Here is a 23,438-nt window from a genome sequence, read left to right as displayed (position 1 = left end):
GTAGTTAAAAGTCAGGACCTGCAGTAGTTAAAAGTCAGGAGTTGGGGTAGTAAAAAGTCAGGACCAGGGGTAGTTAAACGTCAGGATCCGGGGTTGTTAAAATTCACGACCCGGGGCAGTTAAAAGTCAGAGCCCTTTGTAGTTAAAAATTAGGACCCGGGACAGCTAAAAGTCAGGACTCGGGGTAGTTAAAAGTCAGGACCTGCGGTAGTTAAAAGTCAGGACCCGGGGTAGTTAAAAGTCAGGACCCGTAGTAATTAAAAGCCAGGACCAGGGGTAGTTAAAAGTCAGGAGCCGGGGTAGTTAAAAGTCAGGAACCGGAGTAGTTAAAAGTCAGAACCCGCTGTACTTAAAAGTCAGGACCCGGGGTAGGTAAAAGTCAGGACCCGTGGTAATTAAAAGTCAGTACCAGGGGTAGTTAAAAGTCAGGAGCCGGGGTTGTTAAAAGTCAGAACCCACGGTGGTTAAAAGTCAGGAGCCGGGGTAGTTAAAAGTCAGGAGCCGGGGTACTTAAAAGTCGGGAGCCGGTGTAGTTAAAAGTCAGGACCTGGCGTAGTTAAAAGTCAGAACCTGCGGTAGTTAAAAGTCAAGAACCGGGGTAGTTAAAAGTCAGGATCTGGGGTAGTTAAAAGTGAGGATCCGGGGTAGTTTAAAGTCAGGACCAGGGGTTGTTAAAAGTCAGGACCCGAGGTAGTTAAAAGTCAGGAGCTGGGGTAGTTAAAAGCCAGGACTCGGGGTAGTTAAAAGTCAGGATCTGCGGTAGTTAAAAGTCAGGAGCCGGGGTAGTTAAAAGTCAGGATCTGCGGTAGTTAAAAGTCAGGACCTGCGGTAGTTAAAAGTCAGGAGCCGGGGTAGTTAAAAGTCAGGAGCCGGGGTACTTAAAAGTCAGGATCCGGTGTAGTTAAAAATCAGGACCAGGGGTAGTTAAACGTCAGGACCAGGGGCAATTAAACGTCAGGACTCGGGGTTGTTAAAAGTCAGCAGCCGGGGTAGTTAAAAGTCAGGGGCCGGGGTATTTAAAAGCCAGGACGAGGGGTAGTTAAAAGTCAGGAGCCGGGGTAGTTAAAAGTCAGGATCTGCAGTAGTTAAAAGTCAGGACCTGCGGTAGTTAAAAGTCAGGAGCCGGAGTAGTTAAAAGTCAGGAACCGGGGTAGTTAAAAGTCAGTATCCGGGGTAGTGAAAAGTCAGGACTAGGGGTAGTTAAAAGTCAGGACCAGGGGTAGTTAAAAGTCAGGACCCGTGGTAATTAAAAGTCAGTACCAGGGGGAGTTTAAAGTCGGGAGCCGGGGTAGTTTAAAGTCAGGACGTGGCGTAGTTAAAAGTCAGAACCCGCGGTAGTTAAAAGTCAGGAGCTGGGGTAGTTAAAAGTCAGGACATGGGGTAGTTAAAAGTCCGGACCAGGGGCAGTTAAACGTCAGGACCCGGGGTTGTTAAAATTCAGGACCCGGGATAGTTAAAAGTCAGGATCCGGGGCAGTTAAAAGTCAGGACCCTCGGTAGTTAAAAGTCGGGATTAGAGGTAGTCGGAAAGCAGGACCAGGAGTAGTTAAACGTCAGGATCCGGGGTTGTTAAAAGTCAGGACCCGGGGCAGTTAAAAGTCAGAGCCCGGTGTAGTTAAAAGTAAGGACCCGGGACAGTTAAAAGTCAGGAGCCGGGGTAGTTAAAAGTCAGGACCCGCGGTAGTTAAAAGTCAGGACCCGTGGTAATTAAATGTCAGTACCAGGGGTAGTTAAAAGTCAGGAGCCGGGGTAGTTAAAAGTCAGGAGCCGGGGTAGTTAAAAGTTAGGAGCCGGGGTAGTTAAAAGTCAGGAGCCAGGGTTGTTAAAAGTCAGGACCAGTGGCAGTTAAACGTCGGGACCCGGGGTGGTTAAAAGTCCGGACCTAGGGCAAATAAAAGTCAGGACCCAGGGCATTTAAAGGTCAGATCCCGCGGTACTTAAAAATCCGGATCTACCGTAGTTAAAAGTCAGGACCTGCAGTAGTTAAAAGTCAGGACCAGGGGTAGTTAAACGTCAGGATCCGGGGTTGTTAAAATTCACGACCCGGGGTAGTTAAAAACCAGGACGAGGGGTAGTTAAAAGTCAGGAGCCGGGGTAGTTAAAAGTCAGGACCTGCTTTAGTTAAAGGTCAGGAGCCGGAGTAGTTAAAAGTCAGGAGCCGGGGTAGTTAAAAGTCAGGAGCCGGGGTAGTGAAAAGTCAGGACTAGGGGCAGTTAAAAGTCAGGACCAGGGGTAGTTAAAAGTCAGGACCCGAGGTAGTTAAAAGTCAGGAGCTGGGGTAGTTAAAAGCCAGGACTCGGGGTAGTTAAAAGTCAGGATCTGCGGTAGTTAAAAGTCAGGAGCCGGGGTAGTTAAAAGTCAGGATCTGCGGTAGTTAAAAGTCAGGACCTGTGGTAGTTAAAAGTCAGGAGCCGGGGTAGTTAAAAGTCAGGAGCCGGGGTACTTAAAAGTCAGGATCCGGTGTAGTTAAAAGTCAGGACCAGGGGTAGTTAAACGTCAGGACCAGGGGCAATGAAACGTCAGGACTCGGGGTTGTTAAAAGTCAGCAGCCGGGGTAGTTAAAAGTCAGGGGCCGGGGTATTTAAAAGCCAGGACGAGGGGTAGTTAAAAGTCAGGAGCCGGGGTAGTTAAAAGTCAGGATCTGCAGTAGTTAAAAGTCAGGACCTGCGGTAGTTAAAAGTCAGGAGCCGGAGTAGTTAAAAGTCAGGAGCCGGGGTAGTTAAAAGTCAGTATCCGGGGTAGTGAAAAGTCAGGACTAGGGGTAGTTAAAAGTCAGGACCAGGGGTAGTTAAAAGTCAGGACCCGTGGTAATTAAAAGTCAGTACCAGGGGTAGTTAAAAGTCAGGACCCGTGGTAATTAAAAGTCAGTACCAGGGGGAGTTTCAAGTCGGGAGCCGGGGTTGTTTAAAGTCAGGACGTGGCGTAGTTAAAAGTCAGAACCCGCGGTAGTTAAAAGTCAGGAGCTGGGGTAGTTAAAAGCCAGGACTCGGGGTATTTAAAAGTCAGGATCTGCGGTAGTTAAAAGTCAGGAGCCGGGGTAGTTAAAAGTCAGGATCTGCGGTAGTTAAAAGTCAGGACCTGTGGTAGTTAAAAGTCAGGAGCCGGGGTAGTTAAAAGTCAGGACCTGCGGTAGTTAAACGTCAGGACCCATGGTTGTCAAAAGTCAAGATCCGGGGTAGTTAAAAGTCAGGACCAGGGGTAGTTAAAAGTCAGGACATGGGGTAGTTAAAAGTCCGGACCAGGGGCAGTTAAACGTCAGGACCCGGGGTTGTTAAAATTCAGGACCCGGGATAGTTAAAAGTCAGGATCCGGGGCAGTTAAAAGTCAGGACCCTCGGTAGTTAAAAGTCGGGATTAGAGGTAGTCGGAAAGCAGGACCAGGAGTAGTTAAACGTCAGGATCCGGGGTTGTTAAAAGTCAGGACCCGGGGTAGTTAAAAGTCAGAGCCCGGTGTAGTTAAAAGTAAGGACCCGGGACAGTTAAAAGTCAGGAGCCGGGGTAGTTAAAAGTCAGGACCCGCGGTAGTTAAAAGTTAGGACCCGTGGTAATTAAATGTCAGTACCAGGGGTAGTTAAAAGTCAGGAGCCGGGGTAGTTAAAAGTCAGGAGCCGGGGTAGTTAAAAGTTAGGAGCCGGGGTAGTTAAAAGTCAGGAGCCGGAGTTGTTAAAAGTCAGGACCCGGGGTAGTTAAAAGTCAGGACCCGTGGTAATTAAAAGCCAGGACCCGGGGTAGTTAAAAGTCAGGAGCCGGGGTAGTTAAAAGTCAGGACCCGTGGTAATTAAAAGCCAGGACCCGGGGTAGTTAAAAGTCAGGAGCCGGGGTAGTTAAAAGTCAGGAACCGGAGTAGTTAAAAGTCAGAACCCGCTGTACTTAAAAGTCAGGACCCGGGGTAGTTAAAAGTCAGGACCCGTGGTAATTAAAAGTCAGTACCAGGGGTAGTTAAAAGTCAGGAGCCGGGGTTGTTAAAAGTCAGAACCCACGGTGGTTAAAAGTCAGGAGCCGGTGTAGTTAAAAGTCAGGAGCCGGGGTACTTAAAAGTCAGGATCCGGTGTAGTTAAAAGTCAGGACCAGGGGTAGTTAAACGTCAGGACCAGGGGCAATTAAACCTCAGGACTCGGGGTTGTTAAAAGTCAGGAGCCGGGGTAGTTAAAAGTCAGGGGCCGGGGTAGTTAAAAGCCAGGACAAGGGGTAGTTAAAAGTCAGGAGCCGGGGTAGTTAAAAGTCAGGATCTGCAGTAGTTAAAAGTCAGGACCTGCGGTAGTTAAAGGTCAGGAGCCGGAGTAGTTAAAAGTTAGGAGCCGGGGTAATTAAAAGTCAGTATCCGGGGTAGTGAAAAGTCAGGACTAGGTGTTGTTAAAAGTCAGGACCAGGGGTAGTTAAAAGTCAGGACCCGTGGTAATTAAAAGTCAGTACCAGGGGTAGTTAAAAGTCAGGACCCGTGGTAATTAAAGGTCAGTACCAGGGGGAGTTTAAAGTCAGGAGCCGGGGTAGTTAAAAGTCAGGATCCGGGGTAGTTAAAAGTGAGGATCCGGGGTAGTTGAAATTCAGGACCAGGGGTAGTTAAAAGTCAGGACCCGAGGTAGTTAAACGTCAGGAGCTGGGGCAGTTGAACGTCTGGACCCGGGGTTGTTAAAAGTCAGGACCCGAGGTAGTTAAAAGTCAGGAGCTGGGGTTGTTAAAAGCTAGGACCCGGGGTAGTTAAAAGTCAGGATCTGCGGTAGTTAAAAGTCAGGAGCCGGGGTAATTAAAAGTCAGGATCTGCGGTAGTTAAAAGTCAGGACCTGTGGTAGTTAAAAGTCAGGACCCATGGTTGTCAAAAGTCAAGACCCGGGGTAGTTAAAAGTCAGGACCAGGGGTAGTTAAATGTCAGGACATGGGGTAGCTAAAAGTCAGGACCAGGGGCAGTTAAACGTCAGGAACCGGGGTTGTTCAAATTCAGAACCCGGGATAGTTAAAAGTCAGGACCCGGGGCAGTTAAAAGTCAGGACCCGGGGTAGTTAAAAGTCAAGACCAGGGGTAGTTAAAAGTCAGGACCCGGCGTAGTGAAAATTCAGAACCCGGGGTAGTTAAAAGTCAAGACCCACAGTAGTTAAGGTCAGGAGCCGGGGTAGTTAAAAGTGAAGACCAAGGGTAGTTAAAAGTCAGGACCCCCGGTACTTAAAAGTCAGGAGCCGGAGTAGTTAAAAGTCAGGACCCTCGGTAGTTAAAAATCGGGATTAGAGGTAGTTAAAAACCAGGACCAGGAGTAGTTAAACGTCAGGATCCGGGGTTGTTAAAAGTCAGAGCCCGGTGTAGTTAAAAGTAAGGACCCGGGACAGTTAAAAGTCAGGACCCGCGGTAGTTAAAACTCAGGACCCGGGGTAGTTAAAATTCAATACCCGTGGTAATTAAAAGCCAGGACCAGGGGTAGTAAAATGTCAGTATGAGGGGTAGTTAAAAGTCAGGAGCCAGATAGTTAAAAGTCAGAACCCGCGGTATTTAAAAGTCAGGACCCGGGGTAGTTAAAAGTCAGGACCCGTGGTAATTAAATGTCAGTACCAGGGGTAGTTAAAAGTCAGGAGCCGGGGTAGTTAAAAGTCAGGACCCGGGTAGTTAAAAGTTAGGAGCCGGGGTAGTTAAAAGTTAGGAACCGGGGTTGTTAAAAGTCAGGACCAGTGGCAGTTAAACGTCAGGACCCGGGGTGGTTAAAAGTCTGGACCTTGGACAAATAAAAGTCAGGACCCAGGGCATTTAAAGGTCAGATCCCGCGGTACTTAAAAGTCAGGACCCGAGGTAGTTAAAAGTCAGGAGCTGGGGTAGTTAAAAGCCAGGACTCGGGGTAGTTAAAAGTCAGGATCTGCGGTAGTTAAAAGTCAGGAGCCGGGGTAGTTAAAAGTCAGGATCTGCGGTAGTTAAAAGTCAGGACCTGTGGTAGTTAAAAGTCAGGAGCCGGGGTAGTTAAAAGTCAGGATCTGCGGTAGTTAAAAGTCAGGATCTGCGGTAGTTAAACGTCAGGACCCATGGTTGTCAAAAGTCAAGATCCGGGGTAGTTAAAAGTCAGGAGCCGGGGTAGTTGAAAGTCAGGAGCCGGGGTAGTTAAAAGCCAGGACGAGGGGTAGTTAAAAGTCAGGACCAGGGGTAGTTAAAAGTCGGGAGCCGGGGTAGTTAAAAGTCAGGACCTGGCGTAGTTAAAAGTCAGAACCCGCGGTAGTTATAAGTCAGGAGCCGGGGTAGTTAAAAGTCAGGATCCGGGGTAGTTAAAAGTCAGGATCCGGTGTAGTTGAAATTCAGGACCAGGGGTAGTTAAAAGTCAGGACCCGAGGTAGTTAAAGGTCAGGAGCTGGGGCAGTTAAACGTCTGGACCCGGGGTTGTTAAAAGTCAGGACTCGAGGTAGTTAAAAGTCAGGAGCTGGGGTAGTTAAAAGCCAGGACTCGGGGTAGTTAAAAGTCAGGATCTGCGGTAGTTAAAAGTCAGGAGCCGGGGTAGTTAAAAGTCAGGATCTGCGGTAGTTAAAAGTCAGGACCTGTGGTAGTTAAAAGTCAGGAGCCGGGGTAGTTAAAAGTCAGGATCTGCGGTAGTTAAAAGTCAGGACCTGCGGTAGTTAAAAGTCAGGACCCATGGTTGTTAAAAGTCAAGACCCGGGGTAGTTAAAAGTCAGGACCAGGGATCGTTAAAAGTCAGGATCCGGGGTAGTGAAAATTCAGAACCTGGGGTAGTTAAAAGTCAAGACCCACAGTAGTTAAGGTCAGGAACCGGGGTAGTTAAAAGTGAAGACCAAGGGTAGTTAAAAGTCAGGACCCGCGGTACTTAAAAGTCAGGAGCCGGGGTAGTTAAAAGTCAGGACCCTCGGTAGTTAAAAGTCGGGATTAGAGGTAGTTAAAAACCAGGACCAGGAGTAGTTAAACGTCAGGATCCGGGGTTGTTAAAAGTCAGAGCCCGGTGTAGTTAAAAGTAAGGACCCGGGACAGTTAAAAGTCAGGACCCGCGGTAGTTAAAACTGAGGACCCGGGGTAGTTAAAATTCAGGACCCGTGGTAATTAAAAGCCATGACCAGGGTTAGTAAAAAGTCAGGATGAGGGGTAGTTAAAAGTCAGGAGCCAGATAGTTAAAAGTCAGAACCCGCGGTATTTAAAAGTCAGGACCCGGGGTAGTTAAAAGTCTGGACCCGTGGTAATTAAATGTCAGTACCAGGGGTAGTTAAAAGTCAGTAGCCGGGGTAGTTAAAAGTTAGGACCCGGGATAGTTAAAAGTTACGAGCCGGGGTAGTTAAAAGTCAGGAGCCGGGATAGTTAAAAGTCAGGAGCCGGGGTTGTTAAAAGTCAGGACCAGTGGCAGTTAAACGTCAGGACCCGGGGTGGTTAAAAGTCCGGACCTAGGGCAAATAAAAGTCAGGACCCAGGGCATTTAAAGGTCAGATCCAGCGGTACTTAAAAATCAGGATCTGCCGTAGTTAAAAGTCAGGACCTGCAGTACTTAAAAGTCAGGAGTTGGGGTAGTTAAAAGTCAGGACCAGGGGTAGTTAAACGTCAGGACCAGGGGTAGTTAAACGTCAGGATCCGGGGTTGTTAAAATTCACGACCGGGGGCAGTTAAAAGTCAGAGCCCTTTGTAGTTAAAAATTAGGACCACGGACAGTTAAAAGTCAGGACTCGGGGTAGTTAAAAGTCAGGACCCGTGGTAATTAAATGCCAGGACCAGGGGTAGTTAAAAGTCAGGAGCCGGGGTAGTTAAAAGTCAGGAACCGGAGTAGTTAAAAGTCAGAACCCGCTGTACTTAAAAGTCAGGACCCGGGGTAGTTAAAAGTCAGGACCCGTGGTAATTAAAAGTCAGTACCAGGGGTAGTTAAAAGTCAGGAGCCGGGGTTGTTAAAAGTCAGAACCCACGGTGGTTAAAAGTCAAGAGCCGGGGTAGTTAAAAGTCAGGAGCCGGGGTACTTAAAAGTCAGGATCCGGGGTAGTTAAAAGTCAGGACCAGGGGTAGTTAAACGTCAGGACCAGGGGCAATTAAACGTCAGGACTCGGGGTTGTTAAAAGTCAGGAGCCGGGGTAGTTAAAAGTCAGAAGCCGGGGTAGTTAAAAGCCAGGACGAGGGGTAGTTAAAAGTCAGGAGCCGGCGTAGTTAAAAGTCAGGATCTGCAGTAGTTAAAAGTCAGTACCTGCGGTAGTTAAAAGTCAGGATCCGGAGTAGTTAAAAGTCAGGAACTGGGGTAGTTAAAAGTCAGTATCCGGGGTAGTGAAAAGTCAGGACTAGGGGTAGTTAAAAGTCAGGACCAGGGGTAGTTAAAAGTCAGGACCCATGCTAATTAAAAGTCAGTACCAGGGGTAGTTAAAAGTCAGGACCCGTGGTAATTAAAAGTCAGTACCAGGGGGAGTTTAAAGTCAGAAGCCGGGGTAGTTAAAAGCCAGGACGAGGGGTAGTTAAAAGTCAGGAGCCGGCGTAGTTAAAAGTCAGGATCTGCAGTAGTTAAAAGTCAGTACCTGCGGTAGTTAAAAGTCAGGATCCGGAGTAGTTAAAAGTCAGGAACTGGGGTAGTTAAAAGTCAGTATCCGGGGTAGTGAAAAGTCAGGACCAGGGGTAGTTAAAAGTCAGGACCAGGGGTAGTTAAAAGTCAGGACCCATGCTAATTAAAAGTCAGTACCAGGGGTAGTTAAAAGTCAGGACCCGTGGTAATTAAAAGTCAGTACCAGGGGGAGTTTAAAGTCGGGAGCCGGGGTAGTTAAAAGTCAGGATCCGGGGTAGTTAAAAGTGAGGATCCGGGGTAGTTTAAAGTCAGGACCAGGGGTTGTTAAAAGTCAGGACCCGAGGTAGTTAAAAGTCAGGAGCTGGGGTAGTTAAAAGCCAGGACTCGGGGTAGTTAAAAGTCAGGATCTGCGGTAGTTAAAAGTCAGGAGCCGGGGTAGTTAAAAGTCAGGACCTGTGGTAGTTAAAAGTCAGGACCTGCGGTAATTAAAATTCAGGAGCCGGGGTAGTTAAAAGTCAGGATCTGTGGTAGTTAAATGTCAGGAGCCGGGGTAGTTAAATGTCAGGACCAGGGGCATTTAAACGTCAGGACTCGGGGTTGTTAAAAGTCAGGACCCGGGGTAGTTAAAAGTCAGGAGCCGGGGTAGTTAAAAGCCAGGACGACGGGTAGTTAAAAGTCAGGAGCCGGGGTAGTTAAAAGTCAGGACCTGCTTTAGTTAAAAGTCAGGGAGCCGGAGTAGTTAAAAGTCAGGAGCCGGGGTAGTTAAAAGTCAGGAGCCGGGGTAGTGAAAAGTCAGGACTAGGGGTAGTTAAAAGTCAGGACCAGGGGTAGTTAAAAGTCGGGAGCCGGGGTAGTTAAAAGTCAGGACCTGGCGTAGTTAAAAGTCAGAACCCGCGGTAGTTAAAAGTCAGGAGCCGGGGTAGTTAAAAGTCAGGATCCGGGGTAGTTAAAAGTCAGGATCCGGGGTAGTTGAAATTCAGGACCAGGGGTAGTTAAAAGTCAGGACCCGAGGTAGTTAAACGTCAGGAGCTGGGGCAGTTAAACGTCTGGACCCGGGTTGTTAAAAGTCAGGACCCAAGGTAGTTAAAAGTCAGGAGCTGGGGTAGTTAAAAGCTAGGACTCGGGGTAGTTAAAAGTCAGGATCTGCGGTAGTTAAAAGTCAGGACCTGTGGTAGTTAAAAGTCAGGAGCCGGGGTAGTTAAAAGTCAGGATCTGCGGTAGTTAAAAGTCAGGACCTGCGGTAGTTAAAAGTCAGGAGCCGGGGTAGTTAAAAGTCAGGATCTGCGGTAGTTAAATGTCAGGACCAGGGTCATTTAAACGTCAGGACTCGGGGTTGTTAAAAGTCAGGACCCGGGTTAGTTAAAAGTCAGGAGCCGGGGTAGTTAAAAGCCAGGACGAGGGGTAGTTAAAAGTCAGGACCAGGGGTAGTTAAAAGTCAGGACCGGAGGTAGTTAAACGTCAGGAGCTGGGGCAGTTAAACGTCAGGACACGGGGTTGTTAAAAGTCAAGATCCGAGGTAGTTAAAAGTCAAGAGCTGGGGTATTTAAAAGCCAGGACTCGGGGTAGTTAAGTCAGGATCTGCGGTAGTTAAAAGTCAGGAGCCGGGATAGTTAAAAGTCAGGATCTGCGGTAGTTAAAAGTCAGGACCTGCGGTAGTTAAAAGTCAGGAGCCCGGGTAGTTAAAAGTCAGGATCTGCAGTAGTTAAATGTCAGGACCTGCGGCAGTTAAAAGTCAGGAGCCGGGGTAGTTAAAAGTCAGGACCCGCGGTAGTTAAAAGTCAGGATTAGAGGTAGTTAAAAACCAGGACCAGAAGTAGTTAAACGTTAGGATCCGGGTTTGTTAAAAGTCAGGACCCGGGGCAGTTAAAAGTCAGAACCCGGTGTATTTAAAAGTCAGGAGCCGGGACAGTTAAAAGTCAGGACTCAGGGTAGTTAAAAGTCAGGATCCGCGGTAGTTAAAAGTCAGGACCCGGGGTAGTTAAAAGTCAGGACCCGTGGTAATTAAAAGCCAGGACCAGGGGTAGTTAAAAGTCAGGAGCCGGGGTAGTTAAAAGTCAGGAACCGGGTAGTTAAAAGTCAGAACCCGCGGTACTTAAAATTCAGGACCCTGGGTAGTTAAAAGTCAGGACCCGTGGTAATTAAAAGTCAGTACCAGGGGTAGTTAAAAGTCAGGAGCCGGGGTAGTTAAAAGTTAGAACCCGCGGTAGTTAAAAGTCAGGAGCCGGGGTAGTTAAACGTCAGGACCAGGGGTAGTTAAGCATTAGGACCAGGGACAGTGAAAAGTCAGAACCCGCGGTACTTAAAAGTCAGGATCTGTAGTAGTTAAAAGTCAGGACCTGCGGTAGTTAAAAGTCAGGAGCCGGGATAGTTAAAAGTCAGGAGCCGGGGTAGTTAAAAGTCAGGATCCTGGGTAGTGAAAAGTCAGGACTAGGGGTAGTTAAAAGTCAGGACCCGGGCTAGTTAAAAGTCAGGACCAGGGGTAGTTGAACGTCAGGATCCGGTGTTGTTAAAAGTCAGGACTCTGGGTAGTTAAAAGTCAGGACCTGCGGTAGTTAAAAGTCAGGAGCCGGGGTAGTTAAAAGTCAGGAGCCGGGGTAGGTAAAAGTCAGGACCCGGGGTAGTTTAAAGTCAGGACCCGGGAGAGTTAAAAGTCAGGACCCGGGGTTGTTAAAAGTCAGGACCCGGGATAATTAAAAGTCAGGACCCGGGGTAGTTAAAAGTCAGGACTCGGGGTAGTTAAAAATCAGAACCCGTGGTAATTAAAAGTCAGGATCCGGGGTAGTTAAAAGTCAGGACCAGGGGTAGTTAAACGTCAGGACCAGGGGCAGTTAAACGTCAGGACCCGTGGTAGTTAAAAGTCAGGACCAGGGGTAGTTAAAAGTCAGGAGCCGGGGTAGTTAGAAGTCGGTACCCGTGGTAGTTAAAAGTCGGGGCCTGGGGCAGTTAAAAGTCAGGACATGGGGTAGTTAAAAGTCAGGAGGTTGATGGCGAGTCTACAATAAAAGATGAGAGTTTTTGATGTGAATGTTTAGGAAACTTCTATCAAGTGAACTATGACGTAATAGTACCATTGCATTCGCTGCTGGATGGTGGCGCCACAGTGCTTTTAAGCACAGGTGCTTGTGGACAGAACTTCCGGTAACCCCTTTCTTGTATTTTCAAATGTTCAATTCCTTGGGTATTTCGGACGTATTTTTGATCAAATATGTAACTTCAGAGTTTATATATTTCAATGGAATACACAAATCTCGCATAGAAACCGTTTTTAAAAATGTCATATCACCGATCATAATATTAGTTTGATGTAACGGTATCTATGCGTTTAAGTGCGGGATTTTGAGGTAACGGTATATAGAGTGAGGGATGGCGAAGATAAGGTAAAATATGCGTTAAGAGTAAAAGTTTTCCTAAATTATTCACGATTGTGAATAAAAATGTTTACGTTGAAAGAGAGATAACTCTCGCAGCAGCTCGTGAAACACTAAACAGCAGTTGAATGACATTGATATTAGAATGTTTAAAAGGTGCGTTCTTTTGTTTCTGCATGAAATATATTCTGTAGATGGCCTTGATATACTTTTAAAATTTCTGTCCAGTATTCCGTGCGTTGTAAATTACAATGGACTTTGTGAATGTCACGGGTTTCTGTTTTAGGAATTTCAGGGTACACTTTGTACGTCGCCGTCTGATTTCGTATATTCTCTGTCCGATCAACACGCCGGGTGTTTGGATCCTAAAAACCGGGCCTGACACTAAGAACTAAGTCAAAGATTTCAAAAACCGTTTTGGAATATGTACATGGTATTCACGGAAATAAAGAAACTGAAACACTAAAATAAAAAAAAAATAAAAATTATGTACTCTCAGCGATCGTACTCCGGGTCCACAACAGGAATACACCAGACAATCGTCCTAGCTACATATGTATAATCTGGCTTTGTTTTAACCATGTTTGGAGTTTTACAAGCCAATATGAAATGTACAAGACCGTTTTATTATCAGAAGTTTCCGAGAAATCAACGAGTTCTTCACTTTATACACCTACATCAACTGAAGGACAGCGAGATCCAATTCTATTTTTGTTTATGCACTTCAAAAAATATTAGCCTTTGACTTGAGATTTCTCTCTCTCTCTCTCTCTCTCTCTGAACGATGAAACCTATTTAGTGAGGATGTTTTTCTTGGTCCTCATAGTTTAAATCTGTCCCCACAACTTCTGTCCATTGGTTGAAATTTTCCCCCACTTTACACGTTTTACCCTCTCTTTCGTTCTCTCTCTCTCTCTGTCTCTCAGAAATACAATTCTTTTTTTAAATCCCTACATTATTTGACATACTGACGTTACTCGTGTATACTACATGTACGTAATCTCAGCTAAGATCTAATTTATCAAATTACTGATACATAGTACCTCCACATACCTACATGTATATCGCTAATTTAAAAACAAAAACACTATAGGAACTTTTCAATTTCAGTAGAAGAAATATTGCTCCATGGAAGTCACCATTTGAACGGAAAATTTAGTGATAGTTTATTTTATGGAGTTTACATATTTAGACGGAAAGTAATGCAGCATTAATTTTGATAGAATTAGTTTAATTGTCATCTCACTTACAGCAGTGTCACATAAGTGCACATTAATTGCTAGAACCGGCCGCAGCTGAAAGTAAATTTCAAGACATGGATTAAGAAGGACTACTCCGAGATTTGGTGAAGGTGTCAGTCCAAATGTTCAGCCGAGCCGATTCTAAGCCGAGATTAGTATACGACGCAATTTATAACTACCCCCTCCCCCCGCGCTACATTAAAATGATTATTTCCCTTACCATCAGTAATCTTGATAAATATATCAACAATAGATTGAAATCATCAAATAAAATAATCGAAATGAATAAAACTGGAATTTGTTCACGGTACAAAAATCCGATTCAATTTTTCAACAGCTGGTAACACGATCTAGGGACAGGTAGCTGGCAGTTCGCCCGCGGTTTACCTCATTTGGGAGTTTTCCTGCTGTGGGAACCCGGTAAACAGAGGCCGTCTTTAGCATTTTTTGTGGCGGATTTCGCCACGCTGGCGTGGCGGATTGTGACACACGCCCCCTGGAGGCCTCGTTATATGGGTTAGGGTATTGGTATGGGTATATATGGTTAGGGGAACTTCGTCCGACCTCGGAGGGTTTTTTTCGATTTTCTACCCCCACCCCCGCCTCGGGGCTTTTTAGTTAAAATATAGCCATTTTCAGCCCTCTAAAAAACATAGTAGTTGTTATTATTTTTCAATGCAATTTGGTACATGGGGAGACTTGGAGGTGGGCTATCGGACCATGGTCTTGGTTTTCGGAAATTTCCTCTCCCGGACCGGAAATGATCCGGACAAAATCGGAAAAACTTCGTGTCACAATCCGCCACACGCCCCGTGGAGGCCTTTAACGAGGGTGTTGAGCATTATTATGGGTATGTATCATAAGGGGAGCCTATTCCCACCTTGGAGAGGGGGTTTCCCATTATATGCCCCCGCCCTATCCGGAGCAGAGTCCGGGAAATCCGGAGACCGAGGAAAATCTCACTTATTCGGTCAGAAAACGCTCAATACGTATCCTATCAGAAATATAATTACATATTCTTGTTCGTCTCGTTGAGACGAAGAAAATGATATAAAGAACTTTGAAATTGGGCAATAAATAAAAAAAATATGGCCGATGAGGGAAATTTGGCCACGCTGACAGAAATGCAGGAAAATGCAGAGTTTTTCGGATGTGAAATCTTTATTTATTACTCTATCTTAAAGTATCTTATATCATCTTCTTCGTCTCAGTGAGACGAAGAGAATGGTATCAACTTCATATAGCTAGGTCTATGTATAAGAAAACCACAACCCAAAAACCTGTATTTTTCACTCCTCGAAAAAACTCCAAGTCCAAATTCACAAGTTTTTGGGGGACGAAATTTTTATTTATCACCCTAGCTATTATTTGATTATATATTCTTTCTCGTCTCGTTGAGACGAATACAATGATATAAGATATCATGGGATAGGAGCATTAATAAAGATTTGGTCCCCCAAAAACTGTGCATTTCCTATATAATTCATTGAGCATGGCAAAATCTGACACAAAAATTTTTTTTTCTTTATTTATTGTAGTACATCAGAGTTCTTTATATCAATTTGTTCGTCTCAAAAGAGGCCCAAATAATATACAATCAGATTTGGGGTATCTTGAAGAATATTAATTTTAGGTGGCCATAATTGATTTTGGACTTTAGCCTCCGGAATGCACATATAGCTCAATTAGGAACTGCTTTATATCACGAAGTCTCCTGTTAAAGATAGTTTTTCTCCCAATAACTTGTCCTCTGCACCAGTACGCTGGTGTGGGGGACTTTTTTTTTCTCCCAATAACTTGTCCTCTGCACCAGTACGCTGGTGTGGGGGACTTTTTTTTATCACTCGATGTAAAATGACTAAGTCCAAATTGTAAAAGGTTTAGGGCATAACATTTTCATTTTTCATCCTACATTTATTTTAATTACATATTCTTTCTCGTCTTTTTAAGACGAAAAAAATGATATAAAGCACAATGTCATAGCTCAAGTAATAAAAATTTTGCCACCTGAAATACTTGACATTCCTATTGAGATTATGTCCCTTTTAGGAGGGTAAATAACAAAGACATATTCATGTCCTAAAACTTTATTATTCAGGATATTTAAAAGATCTTTACATCATTTTTTTCGTCTTGAGGAGACGAGAAGGAATATATAATCATATTTTATGTAACATGAATAATAAAAATTTTGACCCCAGATAACCTGATTTAGGACTTAGACTTTTTCCAACCAATGACTGAAAATGCTTTTGGGGGCTCATAATTTTATTTATCAAGCTAGAAATAAGAACTTGGTATCACCTGGTTCGCCTCATTGAGACGAAAAACATGATATAAGAAACATTAAGGTGTGATAATAAATAAGGAAATGAGCCCCAAAAAGCATTTTTTATCACTCGCTGTAAAATGACTAAGTCCAAATTGTAAAAGGTTTAGGGCATAAAATTTTCATTTTTCATCCTACATTTATTTTAATTACATATTCTTTCTCGTCTTTTTAAGACGAAAACGATGATATAAAGCACACTCATATAACTTAAGAAATGAAAAGTTGACCCCCAAATATCTATGCATATACTTTGACATTAACAGGTGAAATAAGAAATATCCTATTAAAGTAAAAAAAACCTCTATTTTTCAAGTAATGTAATAGATCTTTATACTATCTTTTTCGGCTTGAAAAGACGAGAATGAACATGTAATCAGATCTGCTGTAGCTTGAATATTGAAAATTCTACTCTTGAAAACTTGATTTTGGACTTAGACTTTTTTCGGCAATTAACTTAAAATGCTTTTTATATCCCATGCATTTCGACAACGATTCTTTCCCGGTATTTCAATGTGCCTATAATTAAGGAGGTATGCTGCACTAGAGAAATTTGATGTGGGTGAAAAGTGGAGGATATGTACAATATTTTGAAATTGAAATCTTTGAAATCTACTTTATTTAGTCAAACAATGCAGTTTTAGTTGATACCAAACTGAGGAAAATTTATGAACCCTGCGGGACTCGAACCCGCAATCACAGCTCAGCAGTCGACGTGCTAATCTACTGAGCTACTCAGCTATGCAATGATTTTTTTTAAATGAATAGGCACATATTGCTGATATTTATATTTTCATCCATGTTTTAAAAGGAAGTCAGCCATCAAGACGATGTAGAGCACCCCTTAAATGACCCCTCTCTGCTATTTCCTATGGACAACCCACTATTTCATTCAATTCGAACGAAAATCTAACTATAGATTTAAAATTAAGAATGTTAACCTTTTGGAAATATTTTACCCAATATTCTTCGTAATTTTTTAGTTGTTTCTGCTCCCGATTCAATGGTCAAAGTGTGTCATCGTTTATGAGAACTTCCCAGGGTGAGGTGACATAACGTATAATAATGGAAACAAATTGTGAGCGAATGCGTTTTTAAAAAAATTTTCAACTCGAAAGCGTTGTAGCTTTTCCGCGGCTAAAGCAATGACACTATTGCGTCATAGGCGGCTTGATAGGAGAAGTTTTCTAAATATTCCCATGAAAAACTCTTACCTCTTATTGTGGTCTCTGACCGTCTCACCTTACACCCGTGGTCCTGATTTTTAACTACCCCGGGTCCTGACTTTTAACTATCCCGGATCCTGACTTTTAACTACCCCGGGTCCTGATTTTTAACTACCCCGGGTCCTGACTTATTACTACCCCGGATCCTGACTTTTAATTACCCCGGATCCTGACTTTTAACAACCGAGGGTCTTGACTTTTAGCTACCCCGGGTCCTTATTTTTAATTACCCAGGGTCTTAACCCCAGGTCATGCCTTTTAACTACCCTGGGCCCTGAACTATCCCGGGTCCTAACTTTTAACTATCCCTGGTCCTAACTTTTAACTACCCCGGGTCCTGACTTTTAACTTCCCCGGGTCCCGACTTTTAACACCTGTAGATATTTATATAGCACTACGATTAATCATGGACCTTCTGTTGTTTTTAACAGTGCATCTCTATAATTCTCACGTAAAATATTTAGTCCCTATTGTGGCCCCACCCTATTTCATTGGGGGGGGGGGGGGGGGGTAGTATGGAGAAACAAATCTACCTAGGGATTAACCATGGTTTTCGTCTACACTTGAAGAAAATTCTAAACAAGAGATATTTGTAAAACACATATGCCCCCATTGTGCAAAATTGAAAAGAGTTATACACACACCTCATATAATTGACAGTAGTATCATCAATTCCAAATATTGAGCAGACAATATATTCCTATGTCAAGAGTGGATTGACCATGCGACCTAAAAATAAATAGGAGTTATCTACTCCTTTTGCTGTAACAATGAACCACGTTTGGTGTCAATAAAGCAAATAATTCTGAAAATATAGGAGTCAATATATTACTATGTCCAGTTCAACCATTGACCTTTAACCACGTGACCTCAAAATCAATAGGGGTCATCTTCTCCTGAAGATATACCAATGTACTAAGTTTGATGTCTGTCGAGCAAAGGTTTCTCAAGATATTGAGTGGTCAGTATACTATTATGTCCAGTTTGACCCTTGACCATGTGACCTCAAATTCAATTGGGGTCATCTTCTTCTGAAGATGTAACAGTGTACCAAGTTCGATGTCTGTCAATTAAAGGATTCTCAAGAAATTGAGCTGACAGTATATTCCTATGTCCAGTTTGACACTTAACCTTTGACCACATAGCCTCAAAATCAATAGGGGTCATTTTCTCCTCAAATTGTACGAGTGCACCAGGTTTAATATCTGTCAAGCAAAGGGTTCTTAAGATACTGAGCTGACACTATATTCCTAAACTATTTATGAAATAAAACTCAAACACCCAATACAGGATAAACTCACATACGCAAGTACAACAGAAGTTTAATCCTACACGTGTAAATGTACATAGATATCCGGAGGTTCATTGTTCCACTCAACTCAATCTACAACAGAAAAAAAGAGTAATAATACAAAAACATGTAACGTATTTCGTGTCATTTCCTCACTAGAGGGTGCGTGATGCAAGCTTCACTCAAACTTCAAAACTACACAGGTAATTTACCTATTGTTTACCTGTACACAGGTAAGCTTTGCATTTGCAGGGAATGAATAATATGTAAGTGAAAGCTTGAGTGACGAGCCCTCTGGTAAGACAATGCTTTCAATAAGCAATGCAATCTTATTCACTGATAAAAGAAATAGCTGGCGTGTGGATTGAAATTGTTGAATTTAAAAAAAAAACTTTGTGGGCCATTAAAACGACATCTTCAATCACGGATATATGATTTCCGATCATTTCTAATTCGCTCTATATTTACATTTCCGAAATCAAAGACGCATATCATTTCAGCCCCCCCCCCCCCCCCCCCCCCAGTCCGTGAGGATCCTAGATAGAATAGATCCCTAGCTTGTCGTAAACGGTGACTAAATGAAGCGGTCATTCGGATAAGAACGCAAAAACTGAGGCCCCGCGTCACAGCAAAGATCATAAGGTCCGAGCATAGGCCCAAATTTCACTGCCCTTCATCGGCAATGGTAATATCTCTATACTATACAGTGAGAAATTCTCGAGAGGGACGCCTACACAATATACCCCCCCCCCCCCCAAATTAGGTGAAAAAAAAAAATTAAGTGAAAGGTGAAGACAATGAACAGTGATCAATCTCAAAACCACTATACAAGCAATACAAAATTGAAAATAGAGAGATGTGCAAACACGGATCCCTGGATATACCAGAGATGGAATCAAGTACCTAGGAGGAGTGAGCATCCCCTGTCGACCGGTCACACCCGCCGTCAGCCCCATATCCCGGAGTTATCCGTAGTAAAAATCAGCCAAGAACGTCCTAACAATCGGTATAAAAACAAGTATTATAGATGTGAGAATCTCCTAAAGTCTGCAAAATTCTGCCGAGCGTTTTAAGTTTATTGTCAGTATACAGAAAAGTTTGTAAAATTCCGCTACGGTCCTGCCGATGAGACCGCAAAAAACCGAGGTTCCGTGTCGCAGCAGGTGTGGCACGATAAAGATCCCTCCCTGATCAATGACCATAAGCGCCGAGCATAGGCCCAAGTGTTGCAGCCCTTCACTGGCAGTGGTGACGTCTCCATATGAGTACAATATTCTCGAGAACGACGTAAAATATTCAATCAATCAATCTGTTTAGCGTGTTAAGTTTATTGGCAGTAAACAGAAAAAGTCTGTAAAAATCAGCTTAGCGTGTCAAGTTTATTGTCCGTATACAGAAAAGTCTGTAAAATTCTGCTTAGCGTGTTAAGTTTATTGTCCGTATACAGAAAAGTCTGTAAAATTCTGCTTAGCGAGTTAAGTTTATTGTCCGTATACAGAAAAGTCTGTAAAATTCTGATTAGCGCGTTAAGTTTATTGTCCGTATACAGAGAAGTCTGTAAAATTCTGCCGAGCATAAAAAGTTTATTGTCAGTATACAGAAAAGTCTGTAAAATTCTGCCGAGCATAAAAAGTTTATTGTCAGTATCAAAAAAGTCTGTAAAATTCTGCTTAGCGTGTTAAGTTTATTGTCAGTATACAGAAAAGTCTGTAAAATTCTGATTAGCGCGTTAAGTTTATTGTCAAAATACAGTAATAGTTATATAAGTATGTAGTTTTATGATTATCGCAATGATACAGACTATTTCATCCCTATCTAACTGCGATGTCGTGTTATAAATTTGAAAAAAAAAATGGCTTGGGGTTTCTTAATAAGATATTTATTCAGTTCTAAAAATTCAACTTCCACTTGTTAACTCCCTCTAGATCCGCCACCGTGGTACTACAGGTGATCAGAAGGATACAGGTCGATACGCGGGGAATAATTTACCTGTATAATATTATGTTGTAAACCATATTGACCTGGGAATGTGTAACCGTCAATTGATATCTATCTATCTATCTTTCTTTCTGTCCATTGGGATGGGCATCCGTGGCCGAGTGGTTAGAGCATCGCGCTCAAAATCACACGGCCTCTCACCTCTGTCGGTGCGGGTTCAAATCGCTCGCGCCGGTGAGAAAGTTTCCCAGTTTACTTGCGGAAGGTCGGTGGTCTCTTCCCAGGTACATTGTATCTGGGTTCTCTCTTCCACCAATAAAAACTGGGCGCCACCAGATAACTGAAAAATTGTTGAGTGTGGCGGAAAACATCAATCAATTAATCAATCAATCTATCTATCCATTGGGTAGAATTAGGTCAGTGTGATTAATTTTATTTATTTATGATACAGGGAGTAAATGATAATTAATTTAATATTACTATGCGAGGCTGTCAGACGTTTGATTTAGCCTCTAAATGTTTATAATGTTTTGTTTTAATTAACAATACAATGTCCTTCACTAAGCGCTCAACAGAACTTTGTTTATTTCTGTGAAAGTCACACGTCACTCACATACATGTAAGTTGGTTTGGAATTTTACACTAGATGATAGCGAGAAGAAATTTACAACGTCGCGCCAGCATTGTCATGATAAACAACCCTCAATGCAAACTAGTCTTTGGCAGATAAACAACCCTCAATGCAAACTAGTCTTTGGCACGATAAACAGCCCTCAATGCTACGTCCGTAAGTGCTTCACCTAAATCAGGTGTTGTCTCTATATAAAACTTTGTCCAAACTGAGACAGTAGTAGTGATTATTATATACCCCCCCCCCCCCCCCCCCCCAAGGCGCAATTGATACTGTACGTGGACAACAATGAAGGGATTCTATTTTACATAGAGTGAAACAATTCTATCTTGTGACGTCAATGTTGACATCGCTACCCAGTATGAACTAGGTCAAAACAAACTTTAAAACTAAATAGATAGTGTATACAGGCTGACGCACCGCACAGGCATTCAATCACAGGACTAGACGGAAGGTCGATATAACAGGGAGGCCATGTTGAATTTTCAGGTGAGACAAATTTAATATCCATATTTGTGTGATCAATTAGATAGATCTGCTCATTTTCATAATAATCTCATACATTTCTGGAAAAAAAAGGGGGGGGGGGAGGGTAATTCAATACATTCATGTCTGGTATATAAGTGATCCAGTTTATATAACATACTGTAATTCTAGCTGGTCATGTGTTTCAATAAGTCAAACTCTTTAATTAAGATTCCCTAATTTAATTAACAGTGAACTCCTCATGTGACCCTGGACATCAGAAATGGACCCGTTCCGCAGAGCCCAGATTATCCTATTGTGTGACCTCTGTAAAACTGCCCACCTACAGAGTCACTGTGAACGTTGTGATATAAATCTATGCCAGACCTGTGTTGGGAAGCACCTCTCGGATTCGTCTATAAGACACAAAGTCGTGCTCTATAAATACAGAAAATCTCTTAACTACTCAACATGTCCAGACCACGCCGACGAACTCTGTAAACATTACTGTGAGAAATGTGACCTTCCTGTCTGTTCTACCTGCGTCTCCTCAAGTAAACATGAAGGTCACGATACATCAGATATTCTGGAAAAACTCAGCGCTAAAACAGAAAGTTTACAGAAAGATCTGGACGAAGTCGAGACCAGAATTTACCCGCGATATGAAGAAATGGCGTCCGATGTCCACACTGAGAAAGCCCAGTTAGAAACGAATTACGGAGAACTAACAACAATTGCCGATCAACAAGGAGAAATCTTACACAGGGAGATCACCGCCATTGTCAACCAGCGGAAATCCGACATTCAGGAGATGAAAAACAAACACCTATCTACCCTGAATAAAAATACAGATGAAATCACACAGAAAATTACTGAACTCAAACAGATCATGTCCGACTTGAAATCAATCCTAAAATCAAATGACGTCTCCTTAACCTCTACTTACAAATCTAGGAATTCCGAATTTAGAACATTACCGCCTAAAGTCCGAGTTACAGTACCCAGTTTGTCTGCTCAGAAAATAAACAAAGATCAGCTCAATGAAATGTTTGGTTCTCTGTCGCCATTATCCATTAACACAGAACATGGCGACACAATGAAGTCAGCAGAAGCTGTATCGTCTCCTCCAGTCAAACCACTGCTTGATGAGCCGCGCGTCACCGCCACCATAGACACTGGGTATACACTATACAGTGTTAGCTGTCTGAGTGAAGATCAAGTCTGGACACGCGGGGATAACGAAACAATGAAGCTGCTCAACCTCCAGAGTGAACTACTGACATCAATACAAACCAAGTCAGGGATACCACCATCAGACATAGCAGTGACACGGGACGGAGATCTTGTTTATACTGACTATAGAACTGTTAACTTAATTAAGAATAAACAGATACAGACCGTGATCACACTACAGGGGTGGTACCCTCGCTCTGTCTGCTGTACCGCCTCTGATGATCTCCTGGTTATCATGTACAGTGATGATAGAAAACAATACAAAGTCGTGCGTTACTCCGGCTCCACAGAGAAACAAAGCATTCAGTTTGATGATCAGGGTCATCCTCTCTACTCATCTGGTTACTATAAATCCATCAGTGAGAACAAGAACCTGGATATCTGTGTGGCTGACTGTGTAGCTAGAGCAGTAGTGGTGGTCAATCAGTCAGGAAAACTCCGATTTAGATACACTGGTCATCCCTCTAATACCAAGCAACCATTTACTCCAGTCGGCATCACTACAGACAGCCAGAGTCACATCCTGACAGCAGACAATAACTATAACCGTATCCACATCCTAGATCAGGACGGACAGTTCCTCCGTTACATTCACTGTGATTTAGACACTCCATGGGGTTTATGTGTGGACATCAGAGACAACCTCTTTGTGGCTGAGCGTTACACTGCTACAGTGAAGAAAATCCAATATCTATAAACACAGTGTTAATTACACAACTCTACAGTGTTAATTACACATCTAAAAACCCTGTTCATTACACATCTAAACACAGTGTTAATAGCATCTTTGTGTTGATTACATCTGTTTGTTGATTACAGCCCCGTGTTAATTACAGCCCTGTGTTAATTACAGCTCCGTGTTAATTACAGCCCTGTGTCTGTGATGTGTAATTAACATGTACTTGTGTTTGTGAGTTTAACTGATAGAACATTAGTCTCTCACTGCTGTTTAGTAATTATATCTTACAATATCTGTATTATTATATCTAATCTTAGTATACTAATTAATAATTAGATTGTGTTCCTAGTTAATTATCTATATACAATTAGACACATGTTAATCATGAAATGTAAATAAAGGTAAATCAGTTCTTGTGATGTACTAAGTCACTTTGTCAGTATTTTGTGTGTAGCCTTGAATTATAGTACATCTATACAAGTACACATATACTTGTTTGTGTGTGATAAACTACTAATTATTCTGTTTGTTAATTATGTATTTCAATATGTGTTTGATTTTACAATGTATATATTAGATAAACATGATACAGAGTTCAG

General features: G+C 43.0%; 1 protein-coding gene and 1 long non-coding RNA gene across 2 annotated transcripts; one reads left to right on the top strand and one right to left on the bottom strand.

Annotated features, from left to right (window-relative positions):
• Positions 1–17,890: 17,890 nt before the first annotated feature.
• LOC130049999 (uncharacterized) lies at positions 17,891–22,408 on the bottom strand. The gene is made up of 2 exons (XR_008798348.1): positions 22,326–22,408; positions 17,891–17,986 (listed from the first exon to the last, which is right to left on the bottom strand). It is a non-coding gene; the product is annotated as an uncharacterized LOC130049999 (long non-coding RNA).
• On the top strand, positions 20,879–23,433 carry LOC130049992 (uncharacterized). The gene is made up of 2 exons (XM_056148245.1): positions 20,879–20,951; positions 21,180–23,433. Exon 2 carries the CDS (start codon positions 21,211–21,213, stop codon positions 22,855–22,857), a length of 1,647 nt encoding a protein of 548 aa, XP_056004220.1. The 5' UTR covers positions 20,879–20,951; positions 21,180–21,210; the 3' UTR covers positions 22,858–23,433.
• Positions 23,434–23,438: the final 5 nt, after the last annotated feature.

Source organism: Ostrea edulis, chromosome 9, assembly GCF_947568905.1.
Source record: "Ostrea edulis chromosome 9, xbOstEdul1.1, whole genome shotgun sequence".
NCBI classification, from domain to species: Eukaryota; Metazoa; Mollusca; class Bivalvia; order Ostreida; family Ostreidae; genus Ostrea; species Ostrea edulis.
Note: the sequence above shows the minus strand (reverse complement) of the source record. Positions and strands in the feature narration are given on the sequence as shown.

Bases quoted from the DNA above. Each gene is read 5' to 3' on its own strand.
- LOC130049992 (XM_056148245.1), top strand. From the start codon at position 21,211: ATGGACCCGTTCCGCAGAGCCCAGATTATCCTATTGTGTGACCTCTGT.